Source organism: Epinephelus moara, chromosome 21 (genome assembly GCF_006386435.1).
Source record: "Epinephelus moara isolate mb chromosome 21, YSFRI_EMoa_1.0, whole genome shotgun sequence".
Taxonomy (NCBI): Eukaryota; Metazoa; Chordata; class Actinopteri; order Perciformes; family Serranidae; genus Epinephelus; species Epinephelus moara.
Window position 1 is genome coordinate 23,975,578 of NC_065526.1, and position 27,998 is coordinate 24,003,575.

Below are 27,998 nucleotides of genomic sequence, written 5' to 3' on the forward strand. Positions count from 1 at the left end.
AGGCTCAAGAATGTCTGTAAATCATTTGTCATCACCTTTATTAATGATAGTTTCATTAATAAAGGTGGGTCCCACAAAGACCACCAAGTCTTATTTTATTTTTTCCCATGAAACATTCATTGAGAACGGATATATTAAATTTCTTACATTTTATCAAATGCATTTTGTCACAATAAAAACAAATGAATCAAAAAATAGTTACACAACTTGCCTTGGACATATATAATGGGTCTTTGGCATTAGTTGAGGGCACTTGTGGTTATATCAGTTAATGCAGGTAACTCTGTACAAGCCTTCAATATCTCACCAACACCTGTAATTGTTGTTCTGCTCATACCAAATATTCTTTACACAAAGTAGACTAGCCAGTACCCATGAACTGAATATAAAAAAATGCATATACAAAAAGCCTTAGATGTCACCACCATTACAGCACAGACTGCTTATCTAAATATATGAACATGAAAATTATAAAGCATAAAACTATTGTACTACAAGAGATCTTCTGTGCTGTGTAACACCATACCCCATTTATCCTTAAGGAAGTTTAGAACCCATCCCATTAGAAATGACATACACGTCACCAGTGTTCATTTTCAGAGGTCACGCGGCTAAACCGAGTATGCACACTGGGTTTTAAGGTCACGAGCCAGAATGTCGGAGTGCAGGTGAAATCCAGACGACCAGTGACTTCAACACCACAGCAACCCGATTCTCTCGAATAAGGCAACAGGAGAACCTGCAATTTAAAAAAGAATAACACTTGCTTTGGGAAGGAGAAATCATGTAGAGGAAGTCCGGTGTCAGATGTTCTGCTCTAGCAGGTCAAAAAAACACACACTCGAGCCAAAGCCACTAAAATAGGTCAACAATGTGGAACTGCTACAGAAGTATGAGGTCATACTTGATACAGTTAAATAAGAGCATAAAAAACAGCAATGAGAAAGTGCAAGGTAGAGAATGATGACATAGGGTTCCCACACTTTTTTAAAAATGAATTTTCAAAACTTTTCCAGGATTTTTCCATAATATTTTACCCCATTTCCATGACTTTTTTTCAGTAGTTTAAAATGGGGAGGCCTATATAATGATACATCCTTACATTTTTAAATGCACACACACACTCTCCTGACATTCGTGCCATCAACTAGCTGCATGTACCAACAGACCAGACCAGCAAATACAGGTACTTCACAAAATGTCCAAACCAGGATAAAGAAACTGGAAGAGATTCTGTAGATGTCACTGCAATTTAAAATGTGTTTGGATTATAATTTTGACAAGGCTGCATACATTTATTTCTCATCAAACAAATGTTTGTTTTATGGACTTAACTAATAACTGGCCGGATATTGCTTATCCAGACATCTTCGCACATGTCTAGGTGTCACAGATCACGATGATACCCAGTGATTTATCAAATATATTAAACTGAATCACCAGGTATCATTAGGCTGAGTGTTGTGTGTGAATAACCAACGAAGGCTGCTATACTGTATGACTCTGACTCAAGCTAACGTTAGCAGTCCATCAACAGTAACTGTCACCAGCATCATTTAGCAATTTAGCACAACAAAAGTGAATATTATGTGTAATGTGTGCCTCAAATCTCAGTGTGAAAGCCTGGTTCACCCACTACACAAAAGCTTCTCAGCATTTTCCTGTTCCCCTCCTTATGTGACAGCATGTATCTTTCACCCATAAAGGAAGGTGCGGCCTTGGCGATGACACAATGCCAGTCTGGTCTATGTGTATAATGTGATACTGGTGACGTTTCAATGTGGTCACGTGGCGCAGCACTTGATTTTAAATTAGTAATACAAGGAACGTATTTCATGTAACTTTAAACATGTTTTCAGATATTTATGAACATATTTTAAGTAATAGCCAAAACAATGTAGATTCATCATAGATTCACTTTTCCAGGAATTTCATGACTGTGGGAAGTTACCCTGTATGGCTTAAACGTATCAGGTTATTAGTGTATTTGTACAGTGGGATCATGGCTTAAAAAGCTTCTGTGTCACTATTGTTTACCTTTAGACAATGAAAGGCTTTCATGACGAAGACGTGGCCTTCACCACCACTGTTGCAGCAGGCGTTTCAGCTGGTAGCGCCGGCTCTGGTTTGCTAAAGAAATAGGCCTGAAAACCCGAACAAGAAAAGGAGAGTGTATCAACCCAGTAAAGAGGCAATTACAGTATTAAGAGAAACTACTGATCAATCATAATCTTAAGCCGGGGTGTCTGTGAGTAAGTGTGCTGCAAATGTCCAGTGTAACAGGAGAGAATATATGCATGGACTCCTGCAATCCATTCATCTTGCTCAGCCTTCAGACACGGCTTACTTGTAGACTAATTACATGAATGTGACCAGACATATGATACCTCTGTGCCCCTGACAGCATTCACATTAAGAAGTGCACTAACGGCCCGTTCTCACACCAGTTAGCCAATGCGGTCACAGTTTCCAATGAAGACAGTCTCCCCAGAGGGAGTGAACTTGACACTGTCAGGTATAGTCATTTCCCAGAAACACACAGGGCGAGACACGCAAAAATGTCCGTGTAGTGTAGTGTCTGTGATTGACACAGACAAGTTGGGTCAAAGCTTGGCCATGCTACTCAGATCATTGAGGACAAATGAGAGTGAGTCAGTCATTGTTGTTATCTACACCAACATGGACAGGCAGCTTGATTCAACTGGATTAATGACGTTGTAGTTTGCCAAAGCAGGACAATGAATGTTGTATCTCATTTCCCCTGACAGATTTATTTTCCATATCGCTCAAATTTGTAATTAACCTTAACAGTAATTTCATAACTATAGTGAGCAACCTTACCTTACAGCCAACAGCGAGCAGGGCGTTGAGCACAACAATAGCTGACATGATTCCTATCATAACTTTGGGGTGGTCATCCCTGACTGCAGGCCAGAAAGTCATCACTAGAACTGAGCCGGAGAGGCAGAGAGCCATGACGATGGAGCACCACCTCAGCCATTCGTATGGGAGAATCCATAGGACCTTAAGTAGGAAACAACAGTGCATTATACAATATGTGTCTCATTTTGTCAGAAATATTACACACAATCAATGACTCTAAATGTATTTATGTACTGAATTTATGTAATGTGTAGCAGCCACATTACATTATGATGAAAGGTAACATTATTTTCTATGATATGCAGTCATTCAATACAGTGTTCTAAAATAAATTTACATGATATATTGAAAAATTAAAGGTCCAGTGTGTAGAATTTAGGGGCAACTATTGTCAGAAATGGTATATAGTATTCCTAACAATGTTTTCAATAGTTTATAATCACCTAAAACAAAGAACTCTTTTGAGTTTCCGTTACCTTAGAATGACCTATTTGTATCTAGATACAGAGCGGGTCCTCTTTCACGGAGTACGCCATGTTGTTCTACACTAGCCCAAAAACGACAAACCAAACACTGGCTCTAGATAGGGCCATTGGCATTTTTTGTGTCAGCCACTGTAGTTCTCCTACATGCTTGGCACATGGGGGAAGTTTCAGTTCTGTAACCTCATGACTTGATGCCAATAATTCCTACACACTAGACCTGTAATCACATGCTGTATTCAAATATTCCATTATTGTCAATGTTATCAAATGTTGAAAGTAAGTCTCCTATACTTTTTCTTGTTGTCAACAAATCCAATGAAAAGACCAAATCCAACTATGAACTGATCCGACTAACAAGTGCGACAGTAAACTCGGGACTTTATACAAAGGTAGCGACCAGCTGCCAGACCGTAAACGGCAGGCATCATAGAGACACAGCGCTGAAAAAAATGCAAATGTAGGGAGGCAAAACGCCAAACAAGTGTGAATCTGGGGTTGGCTTATTACTTTCACGTTCACTGATGAGCGTGAAAGCAAAACGTAACTGGCAATGCTGCATAGCGTACCCTAAAGTGTTCTTAAACAATATATATATATATAGTTATTTATTTAAACTGGTTAGAAAATTACTGAGCCTTTTTGAAAACGATAATGTTGTTACCCAATTTTGAATGATTACATCATCAATAAGACCAAAAGGGCTTGAAGCTGAGTGCCACAGAATTTTGAAGTCTTACCACTGCTGGTATGTAAATCGCAAGGGAATATCCATACACGCAGACGATCTCCATAAAGGAGTATGACACTAAGTTCATGATCTTGTTGTTTCTCCACAGCAGGAACCCCCACAGGGCGAGCGGCACAAACCAAGCATAGCTGAAGATCGCTGTTGCAGCTATGGTCACTAGAAAACACAGACAAGTCAAAAATATAAGACTTTTTAAAGTTTCCTCTTACGTTCAACCTTAACAAGTGAGTCACGAATACCAGAGAATAACAGAACCTACCTTTTTGAAACTCTGGGGTGTACTTATAGTTTGGTTTGCCTAAGTGCACCAGGAAGTTGGAAATGTTTCCACTGATGGCAATTGCAAACACAAGGGTGGTACAGATCCAGAATGGTCCTGAAAGCACAAATATCAAGTATTAGTACATCAGTTTGTGAGCAGCTTTGGTTTCTTTAAACTATACTCTTTATAAATATTACCGAATGTGGACAACAGTTCAGAACATGAATGCAAAATATGTCATCTCTCAACCTCTAGTTAGGACATAAATGTTAAACTGTTTAAATGCTAACCATAAAGATCAGGATTTCTGCGAAGGTAGACATGGATGAAGTTCTTTCCAGGCCATGGCAGCATTGATCCAATGATTCTTTCCCTTACCTGAAAGAAATGTAGATAACCATTACATATGTAAGTTCATAAGACCTACATGTGTTCTGAACTACTCCATATTACAAGACAAAATGTCACAGTGGTTAAAAGTCATTAAAATAAGTTAGAAATATATTACGTGATGGGTCTCGATGTCAAAAAATCTTTGGTAGTACTCAAACGTCCAGAAAGGGACATTTTTCTTCTGCCCGGAGAGAAGCTTCGATTGAAAAGAAGAAAATGGAGAAAAGCAAAATCAGTCAAATAAGTATTTGATGCAACAACATTTAATGTTTCACAGTAATTCATAAAAAAAAAGTGTTAGTGTTTTACAGACCTCTTCCTTGTCATCACTGGCAAGTGGGTCCTCGTCATCACCACCAGGAGTGTACCCAGCAGCTTTGCTCTGCCTCTCAGGTTTGGTATCCTCATCTTCAATGCTAATGGTGATTGCGTCTCTGTTGGCTTCTAACAGATTGCCAGCTTCTTCAAATTCTAATTGCAAGGCATGGATAAATGGAAAATTTTAATCCAACATTTGAACATTTTTTTTAAGTCAACTATCATTGTTGCTACCAATGCAGCACAGGGAGATTTCTGACAGATATGCGTTTCCAGATGCCTGAGAGAAATAACACAATAAACTGCAGCAAAACATCAATGACGCAATTTCATTGAGTAAAAGACTGAGGAGGACTCTCACCTTGAAATTGGAATGGATCATTTGTGGACGCCATTTACACGGATACACTCTCCGTGACGGGGCTCCTCTGATAAACTTGTCGACAACTTAATGTAGCACTCTCACAACAACGTAATTATAGAAAGCTGTGGAGAAGACAAACATGTGACGTTCAAGCTCCTACGCCTTATTATTCCTTCCACGTATGCTAGTTTCAAACGCTGTAAACTATGAGCAATACAGGAACAAAAGTAGCAACGTTTGTTAGCTTAAGTTAGCTAACGTTACCAAGTCCAATCTTGACACATCAACAATTAAATAGCTAACGTTAGCTTCCGTTGCGAACTGCCTATTGTGACTCTACGACTGAGAAAAATCGTAAAAGCCGCGACTTATTTTTAAAAACACACTGCAAATTTTTAGTTATCTTTTTAAAACATCAAATGCTTACCAAATTATCTATTAAAAGTGATAAAATCATCTCACTCTCTCACCTGGATTAGCATCGGTCGGAACAGGATATACTGGTCATGTAAACAAGACTTCTTCCTGTTAGTAAATACTTTCAAAGTAAGGGTTTTAACAGTTTGAATTTTACATATATATGACTATATCATAGTTTATTACATGTTATCTTTTAAGAAGTTTATTTAGGTTACGGTTTTGCCTCTTATTTGGTATTTTGGGGGTTATAAGCGAGTTTCTGATAGCGATAGCCTTTTATTTTGAAGTTAGCTAGCAAAACTACAACTGTGACAACTTGCACGGTAGGCTACAATAAGGAAATGAAAACCCTTGTAAAACCGGGCAAAGTGCGGAATAATTTAGCGTTATAAAACGAATACGATGAGACACGATAGCAGATAATAAGAGAGTCTTGCTCAAGGCTTAGGGTTCGTTTTGGTTTTGATTTTAACTCAGTCAATGACTATGGATTAGCTAGCTAGCAAGCTACATTGAGTTTTTGCAATGCTTCAGGTGTTTAGCCGGCTAGCTTACTAAACTTGTATTTAAAAGTTTTATCATTCTCATGTGAAAAGAGCAAGTGTGACCTTACTATGGACAATAGCACCATTTATGTCCGAGAGAGAGGCAACCTTCGTCGTGTCCGTGGCATAGTCCTGGCACAGCTAAAGCCAGTGTCATCATGCAGAAGGACAAATCGGTTTGTGCTGAGAAAAGAGCACTTCATATTCACCTACAATGCGGAGGGAAGTCTGAGATACACCACAAAATCTCTCTTTGACATCACTCTGTTATTCGTAGCTGACAACATTCAACATGTGGACTCTCTGGTGGGTTTCCCTGAGCAGATAGGTGACAGACTTTTTGCAGCAGCAGAGGAGAATCGTGTATTTTTAAACGCAGACATTTCTCCAAAAGCTTTGCAGTTATTCAGTGATGCATATGGGGAGATGGTGCTGGGATCCCTCTGTCTTAGAAACAGGTAAGTTATATCAGCATATCTCCAGCCTTCCAGTTTCATTTCCCAGAGACAGCAACAGCATCTATTGTCCCTTTCTTTTCAGATTTCCACTCTTGCACGAGAGGATGGATGAGATAAAAACATTTCATAGTTTGAAGTCTCTGGATCTGTTTGGCTGCAGACTGGGGGATGATCATGAGATATTCCAGCATCTAACATCCAGCTCATTGGCAAGGTAATACCTGATTTCTCAGTCCCAAAGACATGATGTGAGAATTTCAGAAGTGGTGTCACTAACACTTCTGCTTTCCTTCTTCAGCAGCCTGATTCAGCTTTTCATTGGTGGCAACAGTCTGTCAGATGCCGGCCTACAAAGATTGACTGCACCTATCCGGATGTTGAGGAAGGGACTGGACTGTCTTCAGTTCCTTGATGTTTCCTGTTAGTATAAAAACCTTCACATTAAAGAAATTGATGAATGAATGAATGAAGTTGATATCCATCATTAACATGTTGGTTGATTACTCTGTTTCTTGCACAGATAACCCTATCTCAGTGAGGGCTCTAAGATATCTCACATGCCTCCCCAAACTTGAAAATCTTGATGTATCTGGGACCAGTTTGAAGGTACGACAGTTACGGTTGTGTGAAACACTTGGCTGCAGCCTATTGTGATGCTGACTTCTAAATGTAATTTATACCTCCAGCTTGGCACAGGGTTGAAGACAGCCATATGGGACCTGTTGGGGCTCATTTATTCCGAGAAACCACTGGACACCTTTGATCACTCAAGATGTAAAACAGCAGGTTGGGCCGAGCAGGTAAATATTTTCAGACGTTGATAAAAGTAAACATATGTCTCTCTAAGGCAAGCAGTGTTCTTTAATTACAGGCTAACTGTTGCAGATGTAGGGCTATTTGACATCTCATTAAGAAATGCAATGATTCATTTTCAGGTTGTGAACCAGTGGGAAACAAACGGCTCACAAATGCCAAAACAGAAGAAAATTGATGAATCCAGAACATCAGCACTTCGCTTTTGTAAGTTCATCGTACAATGCATTCACATTGTAATTAGCTGTGTCTAAAAGTCGAGATTATAACAAATCATCTGAGATAGACTTGAAAGAGTTTTGTTCTCTAGTCGGCAGGCAGAAGTTTGTCAGAGAAGTACTGAACGCAGCACCCTTGGTGTGTGACAACGAGGACAAGGCCAAGAGAGAGATACTGCATTTCTTCAGACCTGCAGCAAACGATCACAAACCAGAAAATCAGACTCCTTCCACAACACATCATCAAGCAGTGCCTTCGTGGCACAATATTAAAAAAAGGCAGCGTCAGTTGGAAAGGCGTGACAGTTCACATCAAAGTCCTCCAGCGAAACGTCTGCCCTCATCATCAGCTCTTACTGCAGAGGACATTGACCTGTTGAACAGCTATTAAAGAGTGCTACTATATAGCATTCCTCAAATAGCAGCTTGCATGGTCGGTTAACCGTTGACCTTTAGGTTCAAGTGAAAAAGAACAGTTTCCAAGATGATTCACACTGGTGAACTGTGAAGTCTGTTTCTTGGATACAGGTGCTGTTTGTATATTTTTATAAATAAAGTTTAGTATTTTGTGTTCACTGCCTTGCCTGACATTTTGCTGATTGGTAACAAAACCTAGCTGATTTTGATGCCTCATTCATGGCTGGAGGCAGTATGTTTTTGGGTTGTTTGTCCATCCCTCTGTCCTATTCTTGTGAATGCAAGAACACCCTGAGATAATTTTTTCAAATTTAGCACAAACGTCCACTTCGGCTCAAGAACTGATTGAATTTTGGTGGTTAAAGGTCACTGTGACCTCACAAAACATGGATTCAGCCCCAACATAAAAATTCATAAGCTAATTATGACATCAGTTCACAGATATATCTAACAAGATAAAATAATGAAGTGATGACATTTTATATCCAAGGGTTAAAGGTCAACTGCACTGTGACATAATGTTCTGCACTTCTGGCCATTACTCAACATCATATCTCAGAAACAGAAGGGAAGACATTAGGTCAGATACTGAATTGGTGACACTAATCTTGAGTGTCCATCTTGAAACTTTGGTGATTGTGTAGGTCTTCTGTGCTGCCGAGGGAAAGATGTATATGAAGCATCCACATTTTCACAGACATGGATGTAAACTGTAACTGCAACTTGACTTGTTAGCAGAGACTTACAACCACAAGGCGGTAATTCTAGTTAGACAAGTGTGCTCATCAGACCATATATGGCAGTGTTGTAGGCAAATTACATCAATACTGAATTACTAACTGGGCACAGCAGACAAGCTGCCATGCTTGCAGTGTGTGATCCAGTTCCATGCTAGTCTGATTGAGAATTTGTTTGGGAATATGCAGCACTGAAACTCAACGCCATGATAAGGACCTTAAAGGAGTTGCTGTATTATTGAATTTTATGGCACCGCTTTGGAGAAGGTCCCTGTGCAAGGTTTATGTTCATGTTTTGTGTATTTGTAAATTATTTTGTTAAAAAAGAATTCAGCACAGATTTATCATCGCACTGGTATGTTGTCAATTCGTGTAGTCTTATTTATTCCACACATTCTTTTTTGTCAGAACTTGATTTCTACATTACCCACAATGCAACTTGAACTCTAACATTCAGTGTGAGAGTCAAGTGTGTTATGCTTGTAGCTGCTAATGTAGTCTCGGCCCGCTGCAGCTGTCTGGTAAACTCATTCCTTTCTCTCTCCATGCCCTCAGATTTTTTTCATTTGCAAAGATTTTATCAGACCCCGCACAGCTCCAACTAAAGCCACAAAAGGCTTTGTACAATTTCTTTTTCACTTCTGCAATAGTACTTCCCAAGTCCTGTAAACAGACTGTGATGTGTAAAATCGGTGCAGTTCCGCTGTAAATCAAATTACCACACAGCAAATCTGGAGGCGAGGTGGTACTCACAGAAAAACTCTACATAGCACAGAGAGTGGGGGAAAAGAGGGAAAGGTTAATAGGGGACCGTCGGCTAATTTTTGACTCTGGGCAAGGTTAATCAGCAGGCTAATTCAGCCATGAATTAAACCTTTTATGTACTGTGTAATTGCTGCATGACATGTCACCTCAGAGCAGTCAACACACAGTCATTTAAATCATCAAATACAAAGAGACAGTTCTGCAGGTATTCACACATATGCAATGATATGCTAGGAAAATGGCTGGGTATGCCTAAAACCTGAGAAGAGGAGCACATACTGCTTAAAATAATATACTAATATAGTAATGTTAGGTTCCAGTAGAAAACAAGTCGTGTGATGATTCATTAATGCACATGCAAGCCCTAAGACTCTTCACCACCTGGTTACTGAAATTTGAGCAGGGGTGTTAAACATACAGCCTGTGGGCCAGAACTGACCCTCCCTGCATCTTTGCTTTCTGCTCTCAAAATGTCAAATTTCACAACTTTTTCTCAATTTTTTTCTAAATCACACTTTTGCAAACTCGTCCCAGACCCTTGATCCAGTCGACCCAAAATTTTGGATTATCCACAGACATCACTGATGCCCAGTAGCTCACCTGGTAGAGCGGGCGACCCATGTACAAGGGGTGTGTGGTTTAAAAGTTGAAATGCTTTATCCTGTGCTACTTGTTGATTGCCAACTATACCTCCCAATCTTCTGTTACTTGTAATGTAAGGCCAGGGTTGAGAGTTCAACTCCTGCTCGTCATCCTGCATCTGACTCTTTGCATTTTCCAGGATAACTTTTGACACTTTACACATAGTACCACTATTTGTGTATAAATAAATTGACGAGATGCATTCCAGATCTTTAACAAAATAAAATTTCAATCGGATTAAGTCAAGCTAAACACATTTTCACTGAACCCAACATATTAAATATTTTGCTTCTTGTCAGTGAAAAAAGAGAAGCAATTAAATGCTTGCAATCTGCTTGGACGTCTTGTAATTGGATCAACATTTTCAGAATGTTCTTTACGCTGAAAGAAAAGGAAAATTTGTGAGATGTTATTTATGGATCATTATGCAATGGATTTACTTGTCCGGCCCAGGAACTGACATGAGGCTGACACCCTTGAATTACAGTGGTGATAAGCCCTGTCACCACAAAGGGAAGTAGAGCTATTCTCTGCAGTCTTGCTTTAACAACTGGCTGCTGAGTGGAGAAAAAAATCACTCTACATCACTAAGTAAATCATTTTCACAGGAAATGGTCACCACAGCTTTTTATGTCCAGCAAAATGTGTTACAAAAAAAAAAGAGGAAGCACTATGCTTCATGTTCATAGCATTGTAACCTGAGAACACTGTGTCGTACTGTGCTGAGTTTGACGTAGACATGTGTACAACCATTTTTTAAATGTTTACCGACAGACCTCAAGTTAGCTGCGGTATATGATTGAAAAAAGTCACACCCACATCAACAACTTCACTCCATTGTATTTAATCTGATCCATCAGTATGAGAACAGTGAAGCAGGAAAGACCTACCGTGTGTACCGTCATTTTTAATTAAGCATAAGAGCAAAGAATTTTATTGTAAAACTCAATATCATCTGTGAATCACGGCAGTAAAAACATGAGAACAAACAGGGAGAGTCTGCGATATTAGCACAATCTATTTTACCAAAAGTTGAGGGGATGGGTTGAAACCTGCATCACTTCAAGTCACAAAAAGATCATTTAGCCATTACTCAATAAAATAAGCACACCAACAGGGATCTAATGCACACATCCAAACTGGAAAAAAAAATATCCCAGAACATATTTTACTTTCACCACCATCACTACACTATAATGCCTCAATTATAACCAATATACAGAAAAAAAAACCTTTTCATCACTCCAATTTTAAAAGCGTCAAAGGGAGACGAGACATTATATCAGTAATACAAAATGTTCTGCGAGTAGTTACTTCTGTTTTAGAGAAGCGCAGGTCTTGTGCAAGAGGATAAAAATCAATTTAAGATTATTCATAAAAGAGGAAATCCCTTCTCTGCTACAGCTTTGGCTTCTAGATGTTGGACTGGCCCAGGTCGACTTTGGAAGGGAGCGGCCCGGCCTCTTCTTCCAGCCCTTTGGAGGTTATGATCAGCAGGGAGGACGCTGGGTATGGGGTCAGCTTCTGTTCCTTTACGTACTCCCTGTCACCATAGATGCTCAATTTCTGAGGGAAAAATAGGGAAACTGTTGAAATACTGTTTTGGCTTGAGACATTTTTGACACTGTCAAAATAAATGGCACTCAAATTAAAGATAATCACAACCTGCAATATAACTGAAACCATATGGAAAGAAGAAAACATTTTGGAAAATACAGTAATATGCCTCTGTGTTTTCTTGTTGAGAGTTGGATGAGAAGATCAATGCTGCTTTCACGTCTGTGCGGGAAATATGAAGCCATATTCAGAAACAGGAAAACAGCTAGCCTGCCTCTGCCTGGAGGTTTTATCTTGTTTATTTGATATGCACAAAAATGGAAGTGTAAAGACGATAGCTGCTATGCAACGCTAGGAGAGTTGCTAATCATGCTAAGAAATAGTCTGATAATTGTTTGTTGTTTTTACACTTCTGTTTTTTGTACAGATTAGACAAGCAACACACACACTGTGTTTATTTGTGAGCTTTAGAGATGCTGGTCAGCAGAGTTTGTTACCTTTGGACAGAGCCAGGGTAACTGTTGTTTCCTCCATTTCCAGTCTTTATGCTAAGCTAAGCTAACCAGCTGCATGCTCCAGCTACATACTCACACTACAGACATTAGAAGGGTATATATGTTCTCATCCAAGTCCCAGCAAGAAAGTGGACATGTGCATTTCCATAAATGTCAAACTAATGTTTTAATCTCTTCAGGCCACAAACATAATCAGCAATTACCTCAAAAAAAAAAAAAAAAGCAATCAATCATAGGGAGCACAGAAACAAAACTACAGCACCCTGTAATTACACAAAACAAACCTTTACCTAGATTGACCTTGTTATGTTAATCCAGGTGACAGGAGTCTTAAAATAAAAAAGGAGAGCACAGAACGTACCTCAGCAGGTACATATTGGTCTACAGCAGTTGCCACGGTGGCACAGCAGATCCAGATCAGCACCAGCACAGACAGGATCAGAGTTGTGGTTAGGATCCACCCTGGTAGCCAAGGGTTCCTGAGGAGAAAAGTACAAACATATTAAGCTTGTGTGTGTGTGTGTCTGCTGCTGTTAATGTTATGCTCTGCGAAGCAGGTTCAACAATTTCAACTCCCTCGACAACTTATACAAATGTTTGCTAACCAACCTTGAAAGACAGCTGAAGAGGTTGTATTCATCGTCGTAGCTGCGGTCTCCAGTCATGTCTCTGTCCCTCTCTTGGATTAAAGTGCGGTGGTATTCTTTGTAAACCGGGCTCAGACCGGGGACTTGAAAAGGATAAATAATAAGTTACTTGACACTGACACAATTTTTTATCTGTGTACTTCCCTCAGGGCTGTAAAAGATTTATGGATTGAGTGTGAAATATAGCCTTGATGTCGGCATTTTTAAGAACACAGAGTGTGAAGGTAAGGCTGGCATTATTCTTTATTTCTTCTTGTCAACAAAAAGACTAAAACCAACAATATGCTGGTTTATCTCTCAATATTGTCCCTTGTACTACTCTGTCTGTGGCACTTACGAGGCCAGTATACTCCCTATGAACTGCTTGTCAGATTGTCGAATCGCTTTTTTCTCAAACAGCTGGACACTGTAGTTCTTTCAGCAAACCTTACTTAAACAAGACTAATGCATGTTTTGAGGACTACTGTCAGCTGTGGATTAATACATATTGTGCGGGGTAGTGAGTATTTATGGCAGCAGGACGATGTACGTGGGATTGTCTGGAGATAACCTATAGTGCCAATGAAGGAACATGTCATTCAGTGCAACTGTGCGGCTCATTTATGTGTTTTGGGGGGCAACAATTGAGGTCTGCAGCACAGAGGTATACACTAAATCAGACTCTGACTATACAGACGGTTCTTAGAAAATAGTAATAAGATATGGAAATATACACAATGTTCTGCAGGAGGAGAACTGAGGGCAGGATACTTCTAAGGAAACAAAGTAGCAGTAAATCTCAAGAGGCGGAAAACGTTGATTATGAAAGTCCCTTTTTTTATCATCTTTGTAAGCGGTACCAGTGAATTAAATTACTATTAGTGTAGTGGTTAGAGCACCGTCTTCCATGCGGAAGGTATAACATTCGAATCCTGCTGGGGTCGACACCAGCAAAAACATTTCGTTTTCGTAAGAGGTTCCTGCCGCTGAATCAAACGGGATCGGATTAAACGAGGGCGTGCCTCAAGCCCATCATAGACCGAAGGTTCCAGATGTGAAAACTGATTATTTATGTTGTATGCTGATTTTGTATCTGATTTTTTTAATAGAACTTGAATATTAAGAGAGAGATCAAATGGGTGTGTGTTTTTGTATATTTAGTTTACATCTGGACAATTAAAAAAAGCAATAAAAACACTGATAAAGAAAAACAGTATTAAGACACTTTCATTGTCATTTTGTTTTGTATTTCATAAGATTTCCTGATCATAAGAAAAGTCGAGCATCCTTTATTTTAAGAAAATTAAACAGTGGACTTACAGCTCTTCTGTGGCTCCTCTTTAACGTCTTTTTCCACTTCAAACTGTGTGAAAAACTTGACCTGTGGTTCAGTCTGTTAAACAGAAGACAAAATTGTGCTCTTCATTATCTTTGCACAGGATGAACTGTGTTGTTTGCATACAGATTATTGAATTAGATCACCTGATATTCCCTCCCGCTCCCTGCAATACCTGGAAAATGACAACTTTGCCATCATCAGCCTGGAGGTAGAACGTCCACGAGGAGGTGATGAAGCTGTGGGCCTGACTCATTACATCCTCCCAGAACCCTCTGACCAGAGTCAGGGGGTACAGCAGGTGAATCCTAGGCATCATGGCCTCCAACTTAAAAGAAGAGTGATACCGAGTGAGTGCACTGTTTGATTTGTGCATCAACAGACCACTAAGTGATTGATGCATACTTATACCTGCTCGTGCCGCTGCTCAGCAAAAGGCAGCTGATTCTGACAGCCCAGGTTGCATGCATACTGCTCATCGGCATGGCTGTAGGCTTCACGACAGGCTGACAGAAGTTTTGAGGTGGTGAGAAGGGAGCAGATGGTAAAACAGGGTTACAATGAGGCGTTCAAAGCATGTCCACTTATTATGAAGCTGGGTGTGTGTAAATATACAGGGCTGACTGTGTGCAGGGACAACTGTTTATAGCTTTACAGAAGGTGATTACACGGATACAGTGATATCATAGAGGCCTGGGCTGTGTGCACTGGTTAATTATATAGGTCAAAAGCTCGGTGCATGGCTTACTCGATTCACAATCAGATTTGGTCTGATTTAGGTCTTCGTTGTCACGAACAAACTGACAAATGGAGAATAGACGGCAGCCTCTCTGACAGGCGTAGAGTTCCTCCTCCTGCAAAACAAACCACAGGACCAGTTGATCTCCTTCTCGACAAATAACAACCCTGAAAGATGACGCATTTTAACTTTCACATTAGTCATAAACTCTCCTTTGCGAACAACATTTCATTAAACAGAAGTCGCTGTGAGTGACAAATTCAACAGTACAGGCCCGTTTTTCCTTCGTCAAGTTCCCAATCGTTAGCTAACGTGAGCAGACATTACTTTCCCCGTCGAGATGAGTACTCACCCGCGGATACGTGTGCAAACTGTATGTCATTTCACATGACTTATGGCAGGATGCTGTGTTCCCCAACACACTGTCGAACACGTCTGAAGATGCCAGTGAGCACGCGAGCAGAACGAACAGTCCCAGCACTTGGACAAAGGAGGAGAAGGTCCCCATTTTGTCTGCGAAAACCTAAACAAACAACACGCTCTTCTTCCTCCTCCTTAATCGGCTTCTTGTCTCGCGGGAACGCTGACTCACGCGAGACTATTCGTAAATGTTTTGAGGCGTTTAGGTGCAACCCGTAAAAGAATTTAAGTAGGCGAGGCCCCTATTGAAATAAGTTATGTTAACACTTTTAGGTTCCTGTGACACATTTTTATGCACAATTTAATGCATACAGGTTTGTGCTACATGTTAATTATAATTTTTTTTTTGATGTCATATGCTTGCTTAATTCTGTTGTCTTTCCCCCTGATTTCGTGTATATTTGGATTTTGTGGGTATGTTGTTTAGAAATAGTTTATGCAGTTGCAAAATGCAGAATATTATTTTACTGAGTTGAGCAGACAATATTTGCACTGTATTGCATATCCATAAAAAATGTAAAGAGTCAATAAAAGTTATACAAAAATCAGAATACTTAATTGAAACGTTGCTCTGATGTCAGGCATGGAGAATTACAGAAAATAGAAATAAGTAGTATAACAGTAATAAGTATGAAAAGATATAAGAATAAAAATATGTGTATTATGCTTAAATGTTCACACCCATGTGTAAAATATTTAAAAAAAAATATGTGCCTTATGTGACATTACAATGTATAAAATTAGAGTGTTAAGTTTAGAAATATAAAAAAAATGTGCTGGTAAAAATACATTAGGATACTGAGGGATATTGCACAGCTGAATAACTGCACAGAGTACTGCTGTATTTATTGTAAAGTTAAAACATTTTTACAAAAAAAAATAGAGATATAAAGTAAGATTTCATTCAATGAGAACTGTTGTACAACTGACATTATGAAATATTGTCACAGGTTACAATTGCTCAGTAAAATGAAGACGGACTTTTGGGGAAAGAACTGGAGAAACTCAAATAAAAAATGAAAATGGAAAAGAATAATGAAATTACATCATAATAATGAAATGCTTATCGCTTTTAGTTTATAATTATTTCTTTTGCTGTATTTATTGATAGATTGTTTAGTTATGCATTTTGTATCGTGTACTTACAGCTTCCATACATTTCCTTATTTCCCACCTTGTTGATTCATTATGTCCGACAGCACCTGAAGGCAACATTAGCCGCTACTGTTTACCACTCATTTAGCCACTCAGCTGCAGCTAGCTTAAATGTTACCTGTCACAGTTAGGGTCATAAAGGCAACTATTGATTAGTGGATAATGAACGAATGAGGTGAATCAAGCTAGCAATGCGTTTAATGTATTGAATTAAAAACGGAAGTTATAGTTAGGTAACGTTAACCGGTTAGCTAACTGCTAACAGCAGTTAGCACTGGTTGTCTCTTGACCCTCCTGACCTGAACTCAGTTATAGGCATCTGCCTTTTTTAGATAAAACGTCTACTACTACATTGTGTTTGAAGATGGACAAGTTTGTAGTGCGTCTTCCAAAGGGGGGAGGACCTACAAAACCTAAAAGCACCGAAAAGGTTTACAAACAAACTACAATTGAATCTTTACGGGTGAGTTGAGTCCTACATGTGAAAGTCAGTGTTACTGTGTAGCAGATATACTGAAGTCAATTATAACCCGTGTGTTTGTTACAGAGGGTGGTTGTGATTGAGGACATCATGCGCTACAAGTCCATGTTGGAGCTGCCAGACCAGAGCAAAGACAACCTGCTGACTGCCCTGACAGAGCTGAGCAAGAAGATCCCATCCAGGGAGGTGCTCAAGTCCACTAAGATAGGTAGACTGAAGAGAACTGCATCTGAAGATGTTATTTCACAGTTTGCTCTTTGATATATAGCTGTGTAGACCACTGACACGTGCACTATTGATGCTGAAAGCATAAACACTTATTGTATAGTTGAAGAAAGTTGTCTTGATTGGGAATCAAATGAATGCAAATAAATTTACTTTACACTTTTCGTGAGTTACAGTTTAGTTTCTTTCTCCGAGTCATTCAGGTCCTGTAAGCTTAAAACTTTTGTTCCCAGTGATAGTAAGGAATATGACCGGTCACAACATGCCAACCTGAGGACCTCCCTGAGACCCAAGCCTTCCACCATGTTGACTGGTCTGCAGTCAGTTGCCACCCATTAAGCAAGCACTGTAGTAAACCTCTTTGATTTAGGGTGTTTTCACACTTGGCTCTTTTCAGCCCTCTCAACAGACTCAGAGCAGTGACTCAGCATTTTTTGCACATATGTGAACACTCAAAGAGAGCTCAGACCTCGCTGAAGCAAACTAAACTCAGACCACCTCCGGAAGGGCCTGAGTACAATTCGCTTCAAGTCCATAGTGCGGCTCACTTAATCTGTGCCTTGTAAACACAAAGCGCTCCCGGTTCGCTTTGCTCTTTGCCATTGTATTTAGCCCTCTAGATCACATGCTGTTGCACTGGGACGCTTGAAAAACAGACAAAACCACGTCAGCCTGTAACAAGGACACAGGATGAGGAGTAGTTTGGTACATGGAAGATACAGCACGTCTGCAGATGTAAAAGGTAGAATACATTACACAGTCTACAGCACAGCAACACATAGCTTTTCCTCCAATTTTAAGTTCACATGACAGTGAGGGGCTTCATTACCGCACTGCAGTGCCATGTCAAAGTAAAAAAAAAATTTTTTTACATTAATATATATTATATATAGGCTGTAGTGTGAACAGAAAGAGGAATGAGGACTCTTAAGAGCAGAAGTTGACCAGAAAGAGAACTGAGTCGCTTTTCTGTTGGTCCATTTTTTGGTGCACTTTGAGAGGGCTGAGTTTGGTTCATTTAAAAAGGACTATATGTGAAAACACAGTTAGTTTCATCCACAGGTCTGTGGCAATTCACACACTCCAAAACAGTGCTTTACCAGCTTTGGCGATGCGGTTGCCCCCTTACAACCGTCTGATTAGCTGCACCTGTATGCTCAGCTCCTGGGTGGTAGCTCAAACTTGAAGTACTTAGATGATATTTTAATTCCATTAGATTTATTTTTAAAGTGAAAGGAGCCAATCCAAAGCACAGTGGAGAGGACCACTGCAGGGTGCATAGAAGGTACAGAAGAAAGGCACACAATTAATGTGATAAAAACAAAAAAACCTGATGTTAGTTCAGACCTTAATTGCATCCTGATTTTACGCATTAATGCAGACAGCCCCAGCTTTGTTGTATTTGTGCTCACGATTTAGCATAGATTGCAACCAACCAATTTAAACACACTTAATGAACAGTTCATAGGTTCAAGGTCCGGAGTAGTCTTTCACAGCATTGTTACAGCAGCATTATTAACTAAAAGCAGTGGCGCCTCCAGAATGAAACCACAGCAATTCTGTTTTAATGAGGTATGTATCAGTAAACATTTGTTAGGAGATTCATTGTTCTTCAAATAGGCTGGTTGTCCTTTTCCTTCCCAAACATACAGCTTAATTTGAAGAGTACATGGATTCAAAGGAGCAAAACACTTCTGGGAACAAGCCAACTTAGGTTTAAACACCACACATTTTGATTATTTTTGTGAGGGGCCCCCAGTGGCAGGGCCAGCGACCCCCTGTTTTGGCAATGCCAATGCTCAAAAGAGCAAACACTTTCAAAATTTTGTTTCCCTCATACATGCCAGGCCCTTTATCAAATCCACTCAACACTAATGAGTTCAACACACAATCAAAAGCTCTCTCTCTCTCTCCCTAAGGTCACACTGTCAACAAAATGCGAAAGCATCTGGACCCTGAGGTGAGCTCAATGGCAGCAAAGGTTTACACTGACTGGAGGACGTTCATTGAGGAGAATTCCAATAAGCCGTCTATTGAAGTGCGCTCTGACAAACAATCTGAAGGACTCAGGAGCAACGCTAGAAGACTAATGTCTGAGGCCCTCGAGGTCAAGGTAAGAAAGAGCCTCTTGGTGAAGTCTAACGAAATGTGTTCTCACTCTGTTTATCCCACTTCTAATTTACATTTTGCATTACATTTACATTACATTTGTTTGGATGTTTTGGTAATATAAATAGATGGTGAGGCTACAGTATGTGGTGCATTTTATGAATGTATAAACCCCAGCATGAGTCATATTTTCATTTGTGTATGTCTGTTTGCTTATGTATGTGTGTTCTTTCTCTTTTCTCATCTGACCTACAGGAGGATTCAGGTCTTATAGACAACATCGACAGAGAAGTGTTTCACCAGAGCTCCCGGTTAGTCAGCAGTTCATACAGACGGACTGTTAGAGCGCTGGTGTTTGCCTTCAAACACAACCCTGATGTTAGAACACAAGTGAAGGACAGCACAATATCAGTCAACCAGCTGGTTTCTAAATACAAGAAGTGACTGATGATGAATTACGCTGAGCTTTCCACTGCATATTGAAGACTTCTGGTTGTTTTACTTGAAATATGTCATGGTTTTATGATGAATACACATTTTGTTTGTATTTTTTTATTTTTCTGTAAAGGAGATACAAAATACTTTTACATTTTTGTGGCACATCAGCAGCCTTACACTGTTTTACAAATGCATGTAAATCATAGTTGAGAATATGTAACTTATTGTTGATGATCATGATAATGAATCAGCATTTTTTATTTGATAGGTGCTGTTTTTATAATGTTGGTGAGAATTTTTATACAAAATACAATTGAAAAACAAGACAGCTGCAGCGTTTGAGTCCTTCCTCTGTTGGATAAGATCATATTTACATATATATAACTAAAGCAGCACCAGCCAAACAATAGCTATCACCATTAGGATAACAGCCAGAACACAGATGCTAATGAAGACGATATCGCTCAGGTCGTGAGGCACAGCTTCTGGACCCCCTGCATCGTCATTACTGTCATTATCAGTTTGCTGGGCCTGCTCCTCCAGACGCCGCTCCTCCGCTGAAATGATGGACACTGATGCTATCTTCCGCAGGGCATCGCACTGCACTTTATATTCCTGCACATTCTGCTGCTTCCCATCAGAGAAATCAATGTAGAGTTTGTTTACCAGCACGGTAATGTTCCGATGTTTCTGTAAGGGATCAGAAGTTATGGTATTAATAGAAGCAGGCCACAAATGTTTGTCTCAAATCGATGCATTTAACAGCTTTAGTGTGGAAAATCACTGCCTCTTATGGTGGAGCAGCAGGTGATGTGAGAGTGTGGATAGTCACCTGGCCTGCAGTGCCACAGTTGACAAACTGAGCGAGTATCTTGTATGAGGTGGCTGTCAGCTGGGCGGCACAGGTGGGGTCTCCCAGGTAGATGCTCTCACGGTCCAGCTGAGGTAAGGACTGCTGGGGTATCAGTATGGTGAACTCTGACCTTGTGCAGCTGACGTTTACAGGCACCACTGGGATTGCAGGGGAATAAGACAGTTGTTCATAGAGATAAATATGATGCACTTTAGGTATTGATAGTCTCTGAAAATGAATCCGATGCCTGCATACCTCCAAGATAAGAAGCAGCAAACCCTCTATGAGCCTCGTTTCTGTCTGTGCTGAGGACCACCAGCAACTTGTTGCCCTTAGAGACGAGAAAGGGAGGTTGCTCCCTGCCACACCAGCGCCCTAGCAGGGTATCTGTCTGACTGGCCCCATCATAAACTGCGACAGAGTCGTAGTCACACTCATCTGACAGACTGTTGCGATCCTCCAAGTCCATGACGGGGAAGAAGAGTTTGATGCGGTACCCAGCTGCTAGAGTGATGCTCCAGTGGCAGTTAATGTTGTTTGGGTAGATGTTTGGGAAATGCGGGCTGCTGAAGTTGCCACTTACAGCTGACAGGACCTGCTGGCATTCACCTGTTAAGAGTTGTTCAGACGATACACATTAGTTCACCACAGTAAGTTTAGTTCAGTATTGACACTGCAGGAGGCTGCATCCACTGTTTGACACAAGCGAGCCATAGAGAAGTCAAGATTTATGTTTACAGCACATATGTCATTGGCAAACAAGAAAACTCCTTCATAGTTTAAAGGAATAGTTCCATATTTTGGGAAAAGTGCTTATTCATTCATTCATTCATTCATTCATTATTTGTGTACAGTAAGTATGAAGCTGTAGCCTGCAGCTGGTTAGCTTAGCATAAACACTTGAAACAAGGATAAAACTAGCCTGTTCACTGCACCACCCATAGAAATTGTGAAATGGCAAATAGTTTTTGTTTTTGTTTTCTTTTTTAAACTTTGATTTTTACAGGGATCCAACAAAAAGAGATGTAATGTAGTAGCGAGCATTAAATGTGGTCGGATTTCATTGCCTTCAAACTGGGCCAGGTTAGCTGTTTCTCTTGGTTCATCGACAAAACAACTGTCTTAAACTTAACGTGTTTTCCAAACAAATACAGCATGCTAACTTTATTAGCACAAGCCTATGGCATTTTACATTGCATAAATTAGCCTAGCAACAAGCGGAGATGCTCATATGAGGCCAGGATAAATCCCAAAGTATAAATCCCTGAAGGATAAATCACACACAAGACTTCATTCATTCATTCATCTTCTAACTGCTTCATCCTCTTGAGGGTCGCAGGGGAGCTGGAGCCTTTCCCAGCTGACATCGGGCGAGAGGCAGGGTACACCCTGGACAGGTCGCCAGACTATCGCAGGGCTGACACATAGAGACAAACAACCATTCACACTCACATTCACACCTACGGACAATTTAGAGTCACCAATTAACCTAGTCCCCAATCTGCATGTTTTTGGACTGTGGGAGGAAGCCGGAGTGCCCGGAGAGAACCCACGCTGACACGGGGAGAACATGCAAACTCCGCACAGAAGGGCTCCCACACCCGGGATCGAACCGGGAACCCTCTTGCTGTGAGGCGACAGTGCTAACCACCACACCACCGTGCCGCCCACACACAAGACTTAAAATGCTATTTTCGGGGAGGCTTTATTGTCTTCATAATTTATTGTTTCTTATCTGTGAAATTAAACTAAATAAAAGTTTTGTTTCCACTGAGGGAAATGGTTTCAGCTTCAAAAATAGACAGGAGGTCTGCGTCGCTGTGACGTGTGGTTACATTTCTATGGAGGTGCACGTCAGGCTACAGCATAGGGCACAGCGTAGGCTATATGTCGACACAGATCCTATGCCGTAGGTACGGTGTTGATTCGAACTATAAATCCTGCATTAGCAAACAAACAAACCAACAACAACGAAAAAACAGCTATTCTTTTAGAGAAACAGTGTAGGATTTAGTGGCATCTGTCAGTGAGGATTGCAACCAGCTAAACCGTCTGCCATGTGCCTAAAGTGAACTCCTGATTACAATACAAACAGACCAGGTGATTCAAACCGGTAAAACACTGAATAAAATAGTTTAGTTTCACATTTAAGATCAGTGTTTCTCTGATGTTGTTCAGCTCGTTGGAGACGATCCGCTAACCCAGCGCCTGCTTATGTGTGCTCACTTTTTTCTCTGATAACATACAGATGTTCAGGAGGTTTATTTTTTTACCAGGAGCTGTAGTATTCACAGAGGTCTCTTTCTCTCCAAAACAAACAAACCAGGTGCTTTCAACCAGTAAAAACACTAAATAAAGCAGTTTCACATTGAAACATATGTGTTTTTGTGATGCTCTCATCTTGACGAGGCTGCCAACTACAGTGGCTGACGCAAAAACACAAATTACCCTCTCTAGAGCCATGTTTGGTTTGTCTGTTCTGGGCCACTGTAGAAACATTGTGGTGCAGATATAAGCGTTTCATTCTCAGGTAACGAAAACATGACAATTCTTATTTTCTTATACCCGAAAGCAACCATACATATCATGTTTCATTTCTGCCAATGCATTCCCGTAAAATATTCACACTGGACCTTTAAATAGAAGTTTAAAAAGTCCTTTAAGTGGTGTCATCTGAATTAAAAATAGATTAAACCATAGTCGACCTCCACTAACTCTCAGACTTGGAAAGACTTCTGCTGGACAAACCCGATTTGCTTTTTCATCACACCCAAACAGAAGTCTAAACAAACTGGCACCCAGCTGTGCTGCTGGAGGGAGTGTGGAGAAATCATGGTTGGCCATGCCCATGTGTTTTGAGTCTTGTCCTTCTATCCAGACTTTCTGGAAAGAAGTAGCAACAATCATTTCAAAAACTTTAGTTTTAGTACAGCAATCACGTCCCTTTGTCTTGGACACCTCCCCAAAGGACTAAGTGAAGATGACCTGTCTACTGAAGATCTTGATGGCAGCAAGTAAAAAGGTCATTACAAAATACTAGCTCTGGAAAAACGGCCCCACTGCTAGTCTCTTTATTAAAGACTTACATCTTCTGGAACAGATGACCTACTCCATACAACTTAAAAAAAGACCTGGAAGAAAATGCTGTTTATTTAGCCAATTTTTACAAATGTTAAATACGTGAAGATTATCGATACAGTAAATTAAAGTGGGCAGTAAGCGATCTGTGGCAGCATCTTTTACAATAGTGTTCTGGGTTTTTTATCTACTTGCCAATTAGTTTATGCTTGACAAGGTCAGATGGGGACAGGCTGTGAACAGCTGTCTAAAAGTTATTCTGCAGAGTTTCAATTGGATTCAAGTCTGGGCTTCGGCCAGAACCCTCAAGGACTTTTACTTTGGGGACTTTTTTCCTTGTTCGTGGCAGAGATGGTGTGAGATGGGCGATGAGCTCTGCTCTGCTCAGAGACAGTGCTTTGCATTGTATCAGAGGTGTTCAATTTTCATTTCATCGGGTGACAGGATCTTTTGTGTCACGTTCTGGGTCTTTCATGTGCCTTGTTTCAAACTTCCACTATGATGTGATGTGTTTTTTTTCCTTCTTCCTTGGATTCTATGATAGCTTTTTTGCTCTCAATAGACAAATGAATAGGATTTCTGCAAATAAGAGTTGCATTATGTAAACCTGACAGTCTGACAGGGTAATAGTATGTCATGTTTATAACTGTCATTTTTTCATTCCCAGTTCCTGCAATTACACCAAAAAAACCCCACACAAAATCAAGGGGGTCAAATACTAAAAACACTTCATATCCCATTCTGTTGTTTACAGTTTATATTTGGAATAAAACTAATCACATCAAACTTTCCTACCTGAGTAATAGTACGCCTTGAACCCACGTCCACCAATGTTGAAATCAGACTTGAAGACTACCAGAAGATGGTTGGAGGTGGTGACAATGTTAGGAGGTTTATCCGCCCCGCAGTATTTGCCCAGGTGGCGGTGGGTGACTGTTGGGCCATCAAACAGGGCAACAAAGTCAAAATTGCATCCCTCGTTGTTTTCCAGCTGAAAGTCCAAGAAGACCAAGGTGACCACACTGGTGTTGGACACGTGGATGGCCCAAGAGCAGTCGGCATTGTTGCTGTACTCCTGAGGGTAGCCTGGACTGGAGATTACACCTGATAGGCCGGTTAGGACTCCGCCACACATATCTAGAAAGGATAGAAAGCAAACTCTAGAGAGGTTTGTAAAGAGGACAGTGTACAGTGACAGTGACAGTTTTAGCCATGCATGTGGCATTACTGGACCATTGGTTGGACCACTACTACAGTCCAGACTAAGATATCATAGTAACTACTGGATGGATTGCCATTATGTTTTGCACAGGCATTTATTGTCTCCAGAGGATGAACCCATGATGACTTTGGTGATTCCCTGACTTTCCACTTGTGCCAACATGAGGTTGACATTTTTGTTTCACAGGAATATCTCAACAAGTGTTGACATGTTGTTGATGGATTGCTTTAAACCTCTCACCTAGCACCATCATCAGGTCAAATTTTCATTGTGTCCAAGACTTTGCTTTATGACTAAAAGCCTGTTTTAAAAAAAAGTAATGACATCATCAGCCTCAGATGTACTTTGTCTTAAGTGCTATTCAGTCTCCAGACCCATCGGCCACTGTCTGACAATTTCCATCTCTGTGCACTGGTCATTTCGGTTAATACAGATAGACATTCTGTAAATCTGCCTATGACTGCAATGAATTTAAGAAAAATAAGGAAAAATGAAGCTAACTCGCCATCAAATAATAGCCGAAACAGTTTGTTCTGCCTCACCTGGACTGTTTACCTGCCATTCAAACGTGAATCATCAATACTATTCGGTCTACAGATGGAAACCAGAACACCTCAAACACCAAAAATCATGTCCCGTGTTTACAGTAAATACACAAATGTGCTCGCACACTAAACTCAGATTATCAACATGGTACATCATCTTAACATTACACCTGCTAGCATTATCATTGTGAGCATGCTGATGTGAGCATTTAGCCCAAAGCAGCACTGTGTCTTAGTACAGCTTCACAGAGCTACAAGCATGTCTGCAGACCCTTTGTCTGAGATTAAATAGCTCTCCTGTGATTTTAAGATCAAGAAAGTCTAGCTGAAAGCCTTGACTTATGGTAGTACCAGAAAAAAAATCAACTCAAATTGTGGGCAGTTAGTCCACTGACCCCTGTCACGTTGCATCAAATATAATGACTTACCTTTTCTGTAGCCAACACTGAAACCCCTGTAGGCCACATGGCGGTCTGAATGGAAGATGATGGACATGACATTCCAAGATGAGGTGAACTGTGGAGGGGAGATGTCACCACAAAATGTCCCAAGGAGGTTCCCCTCATCCTCAGATATGCCATTGTAGATCTTGATGTAGTCGTAAGCACAGTTGGCATGGTACTCCAGCTCAAAGTGGTGAAAGGTGAGGAGGACGGAGGAGCCCTCTGCCACTACAATTAGCCAGGAGCAGTCAATGTTGTAGGGATACAGGCCTGGGAAGTTTGGGCTGGAGATATTGCCTGACGGTGCAGAGAGGATCCCTCCACATTTGACACCTTATAATTACGAAAAAGGACAGTTTAATTTCAGCTCAAGGGAAAAGATACTGAATAAAATAAATGGCTCTTTCCTTGGGCTCCTCTCTCGCTTACTTATTCATTTGACTTTTTGTTTCTAGCAACCTGATACAACCTCTGAAAATGTATTACAAGGTGACACTGAACAATCGAGGCCCAACTTCCTCTGTATATTAGTACCTGCAAGATAAAGCACTTCCATCAAATTTAAGCTTTGCTCCATCAAGATAACATATAGCGACTCACCTTTTTTAGAATCAGCCTTGTCAACAAGCAGTAGTAAATGAATCAGTATAGCCACCCTGAGACTCATGTTGTTATTGTTGATTCGGCTTTTGTCACGCCTTAGCTACAGTACCAGCAGAGACAAACAACAGCAGTGTCAGAGCGCGTAGCCTTGAGACATCAGCAGTAGTGCCTGTGGAGGTAATAGGACTTTGAAAAATTCATCCACAGCCTGAATAAGAAACCTGACACCTACGTAGGCCATGCTTTGGCCTCTTCGCTAAATTTTAATGACCGATATCCAATGAGCATGGGCGGCTTGTCAGGACACTGTTTGGAGAGATGCTATACATTTTTAATGATGGTCTTTTTCTCTCTCTCTCTCTTTCTCTCTCACACACACACACACACACACATTGAACAACAGCTGCAAGCGGAGTTGATAAAAGAGACAGGAAGAAAGAGAGGAGGATGATCACATTTGTCACTAATATAAATGGCTTCATTAGAGCGCCGTGAGGGAGAGAAGATCCCACAACTATTGATGTTGTGGAGTAAGGGGCACTGTGTAGACTTTGGTTTTCTTTTGTAAAAGCAGCTTAAGCACGACACAAAGACATCAACATCTTAACTTTGATTGGGACTGTGAGTCTATAAAGGAATGAACAGGTGTGTTTGATGTGTCTGGGATACGAATAAAATGATAAATATCTCACTTTATTGGATGGTTGCATCGCATGCTTTGCTGCTATGATAATACCTGCTACTATCATGTTTTTTAGCACAGTGACTCAATCTTAGAGTTACAGATGGAGTCAGACTTGAGTTACAATTTTAATGACAAGTCTCAACTTGACAAAATTGACTTCGCTTGGAGTTGAGCCTTTTGACTTTAAAATACCTGATGCCTCGCCCCAAACTCAAAGATGAACAAGTATGCTATGTAAAAAGTGCCACGGATCCTTTGATTTCCCTTTGTGTTCTGATTCAAGTAACATCAATGCAATCCTTTTCGAGTGAGTTGACACTAATTGTTATACCCCTAATCCACTTTCCACTGCTGGAAAGTGTTGCTGGGGAGAGGGGCATCTGGGGTGCTTTGCTTGGCGCGACCTGGCCCCGGATAAGCAGATGAAAATGGATGGATGGATTGCGACTTGTTTGGGACTCTAAACTCAAGGTTTTGGACTTGAGTGCAAAGATTTGATA

The 27,998-nt window shown here is 40.5% G+C and overlaps 5 protein-coding genes across 8 annotated transcripts; 2 read left to right on the forward strand and 3 right to left on the reverse strand.

Moving 5' to 3' along the window:
* Positions 1 to 21: 21 nt before the first annotated feature.
* On the reverse strand, positions 22 to 6,511 carry yipf1 (Yip1 domain family, member 1). 3 transcript variants are annotated; one of them, XM_050074534.1, is made up of 10 exons: positions 6,487 to 6,511; positions 5,451 to 5,575; positions 5,085 to 5,242; positions 4,887 to 4,967; positions 4,669 to 4,756; positions 4,376 to 4,492; positions 4,106 to 4,272; positions 2,842 to 3,024; positions 2,038 to 2,144; positions 22 to 739 (listed from the first exon to the last, which is right to left on the reverse strand). In XM_050074534.1, the coding sequence occupies exons 2-9, from the start codon at positions 5,482 to 5,484 to the stop codon at positions 2,058 to 2,060; spliced, it is 915 nt and encodes a 304-aa protein (XP_049930491.1). In that variant the 5' UTR covers positions 5,485 to 5,575; positions 6,487 to 6,511; the 3' UTR covers positions 22 to 739; positions 2,038 to 2,057. The 3 variants fall into 3 exon arrangements, with proteins under 3 accessions (XP_049930491.1, XP_049930489.1, XP_049930490.1); XM_050074532.1 differs by lacking the exon at positions 6,487 to 6,511 and adding an exon at positions 5,924 to 5,973; XM_050074533.1 differs by lacking the exon at positions 6,487 to 6,511 and adding an exon at positions 5,881 to 5,967.
* Positions 6,132 to 11,573, forward strand: lrrc42 (leucine rich repeat containing 42). Of its 2 annotated transcripts, none has more exons than XM_050074530.1 (7): positions 6,132 to 6,876; positions 6,959 to 7,090; positions 7,178 to 7,296; positions 7,397 to 7,482; positions 7,563 to 7,676; positions 7,812 to 7,896; positions 8,000 to 11,573. In XM_050074530.1, exons 1-7 carry the CDS (start codon positions 6,488 to 6,490, stop codon positions 8,296 to 8,298), a joined length of 1,224 nt encoding a protein of 407 aa, XP_049930487.1. In that variant the 5' UTR covers positions 6,132 to 6,487; the 3' UTR covers positions 8,299 to 11,573. The 2 variants fall into 2 exon arrangements, with proteins under 2 accessions (XP_049930487.1, XP_049930486.1); XM_050074529.1 differs by having other exon boundaries at positions 6,135 to 6,876; positions 7,175 to 7,296.
* Positions 11,297 to 15,827, reverse strand: tmem59 (transmembrane protein 59). The gene is made up of 8 exons (XM_050074531.1): positions 15,594 to 15,827; positions 15,251 to 15,356; positions 14,914 to 15,008; positions 14,678 to 14,830; positions 14,487 to 14,559; positions 13,150 to 13,270; positions 12,902 to 13,019; positions 11,297 to 12,034 (listed from the first exon to the last, which is right to left on the reverse strand). Exons 1-8 carry the CDS (start codon positions 15,747 to 15,749, stop codon positions 11,882 to 11,884), a joined length of 975 nt encoding a protein of 324 aa, XP_049930488.1. The 5' UTR covers positions 15,750 to 15,827; the 3' UTR covers positions 11,297 to 11,881.
* A 1,028-nt stretch (positions 15,828 to 16,855) lies between these two features.
* On the forward strand, positions 16,856 to 20,395 carry tceanc2 (transcription elongation factor A (SII) N-terminal and central domain containing 2). Its single transcript, XM_050032461.1, has 4 exons — positions 16,856 to 17,279; positions 17,364 to 17,505; positions 19,442 to 19,635; positions 19,887 to 20,395. The coding sequence occupies exons 1-4, from the start codon at positions 17,181 to 17,183 to the stop codon at positions 20,073 to 20,075; spliced, it is 624 nt and encodes a 207-aa protein (XP_049888418.1). The 5' UTR covers positions 16,856 to 17,180; the 3' UTR covers positions 20,076 to 20,395.
* A 58-nt stretch (positions 20,396 to 20,453) lies between these two features.
* Positions 20,454 to 26,906, reverse strand: cdcp2 (CUB domain containing protein 2). Its single transcript, XM_050032460.1, has 6 exons — positions 26,811 to 26,906; positions 26,196 to 26,543; positions 24,796 to 25,137; positions 21,178 to 21,531; positions 20,902 to 21,080; positions 20,454 to 20,759 (listed from the first exon to the last, which is right to left on the reverse strand). Exons 1-6 carry the CDS (start codon positions 26,875 to 26,877, stop codon positions 20,454 to 20,456), a joined length of 1,596 nt encoding a protein of 531 aa, XP_049888417.1. The 5' UTR covers positions 26,878 to 26,906.
* Between the last annotated feature and the right edge of the window lie 1,092 nt (positions 26,907 to 27,998).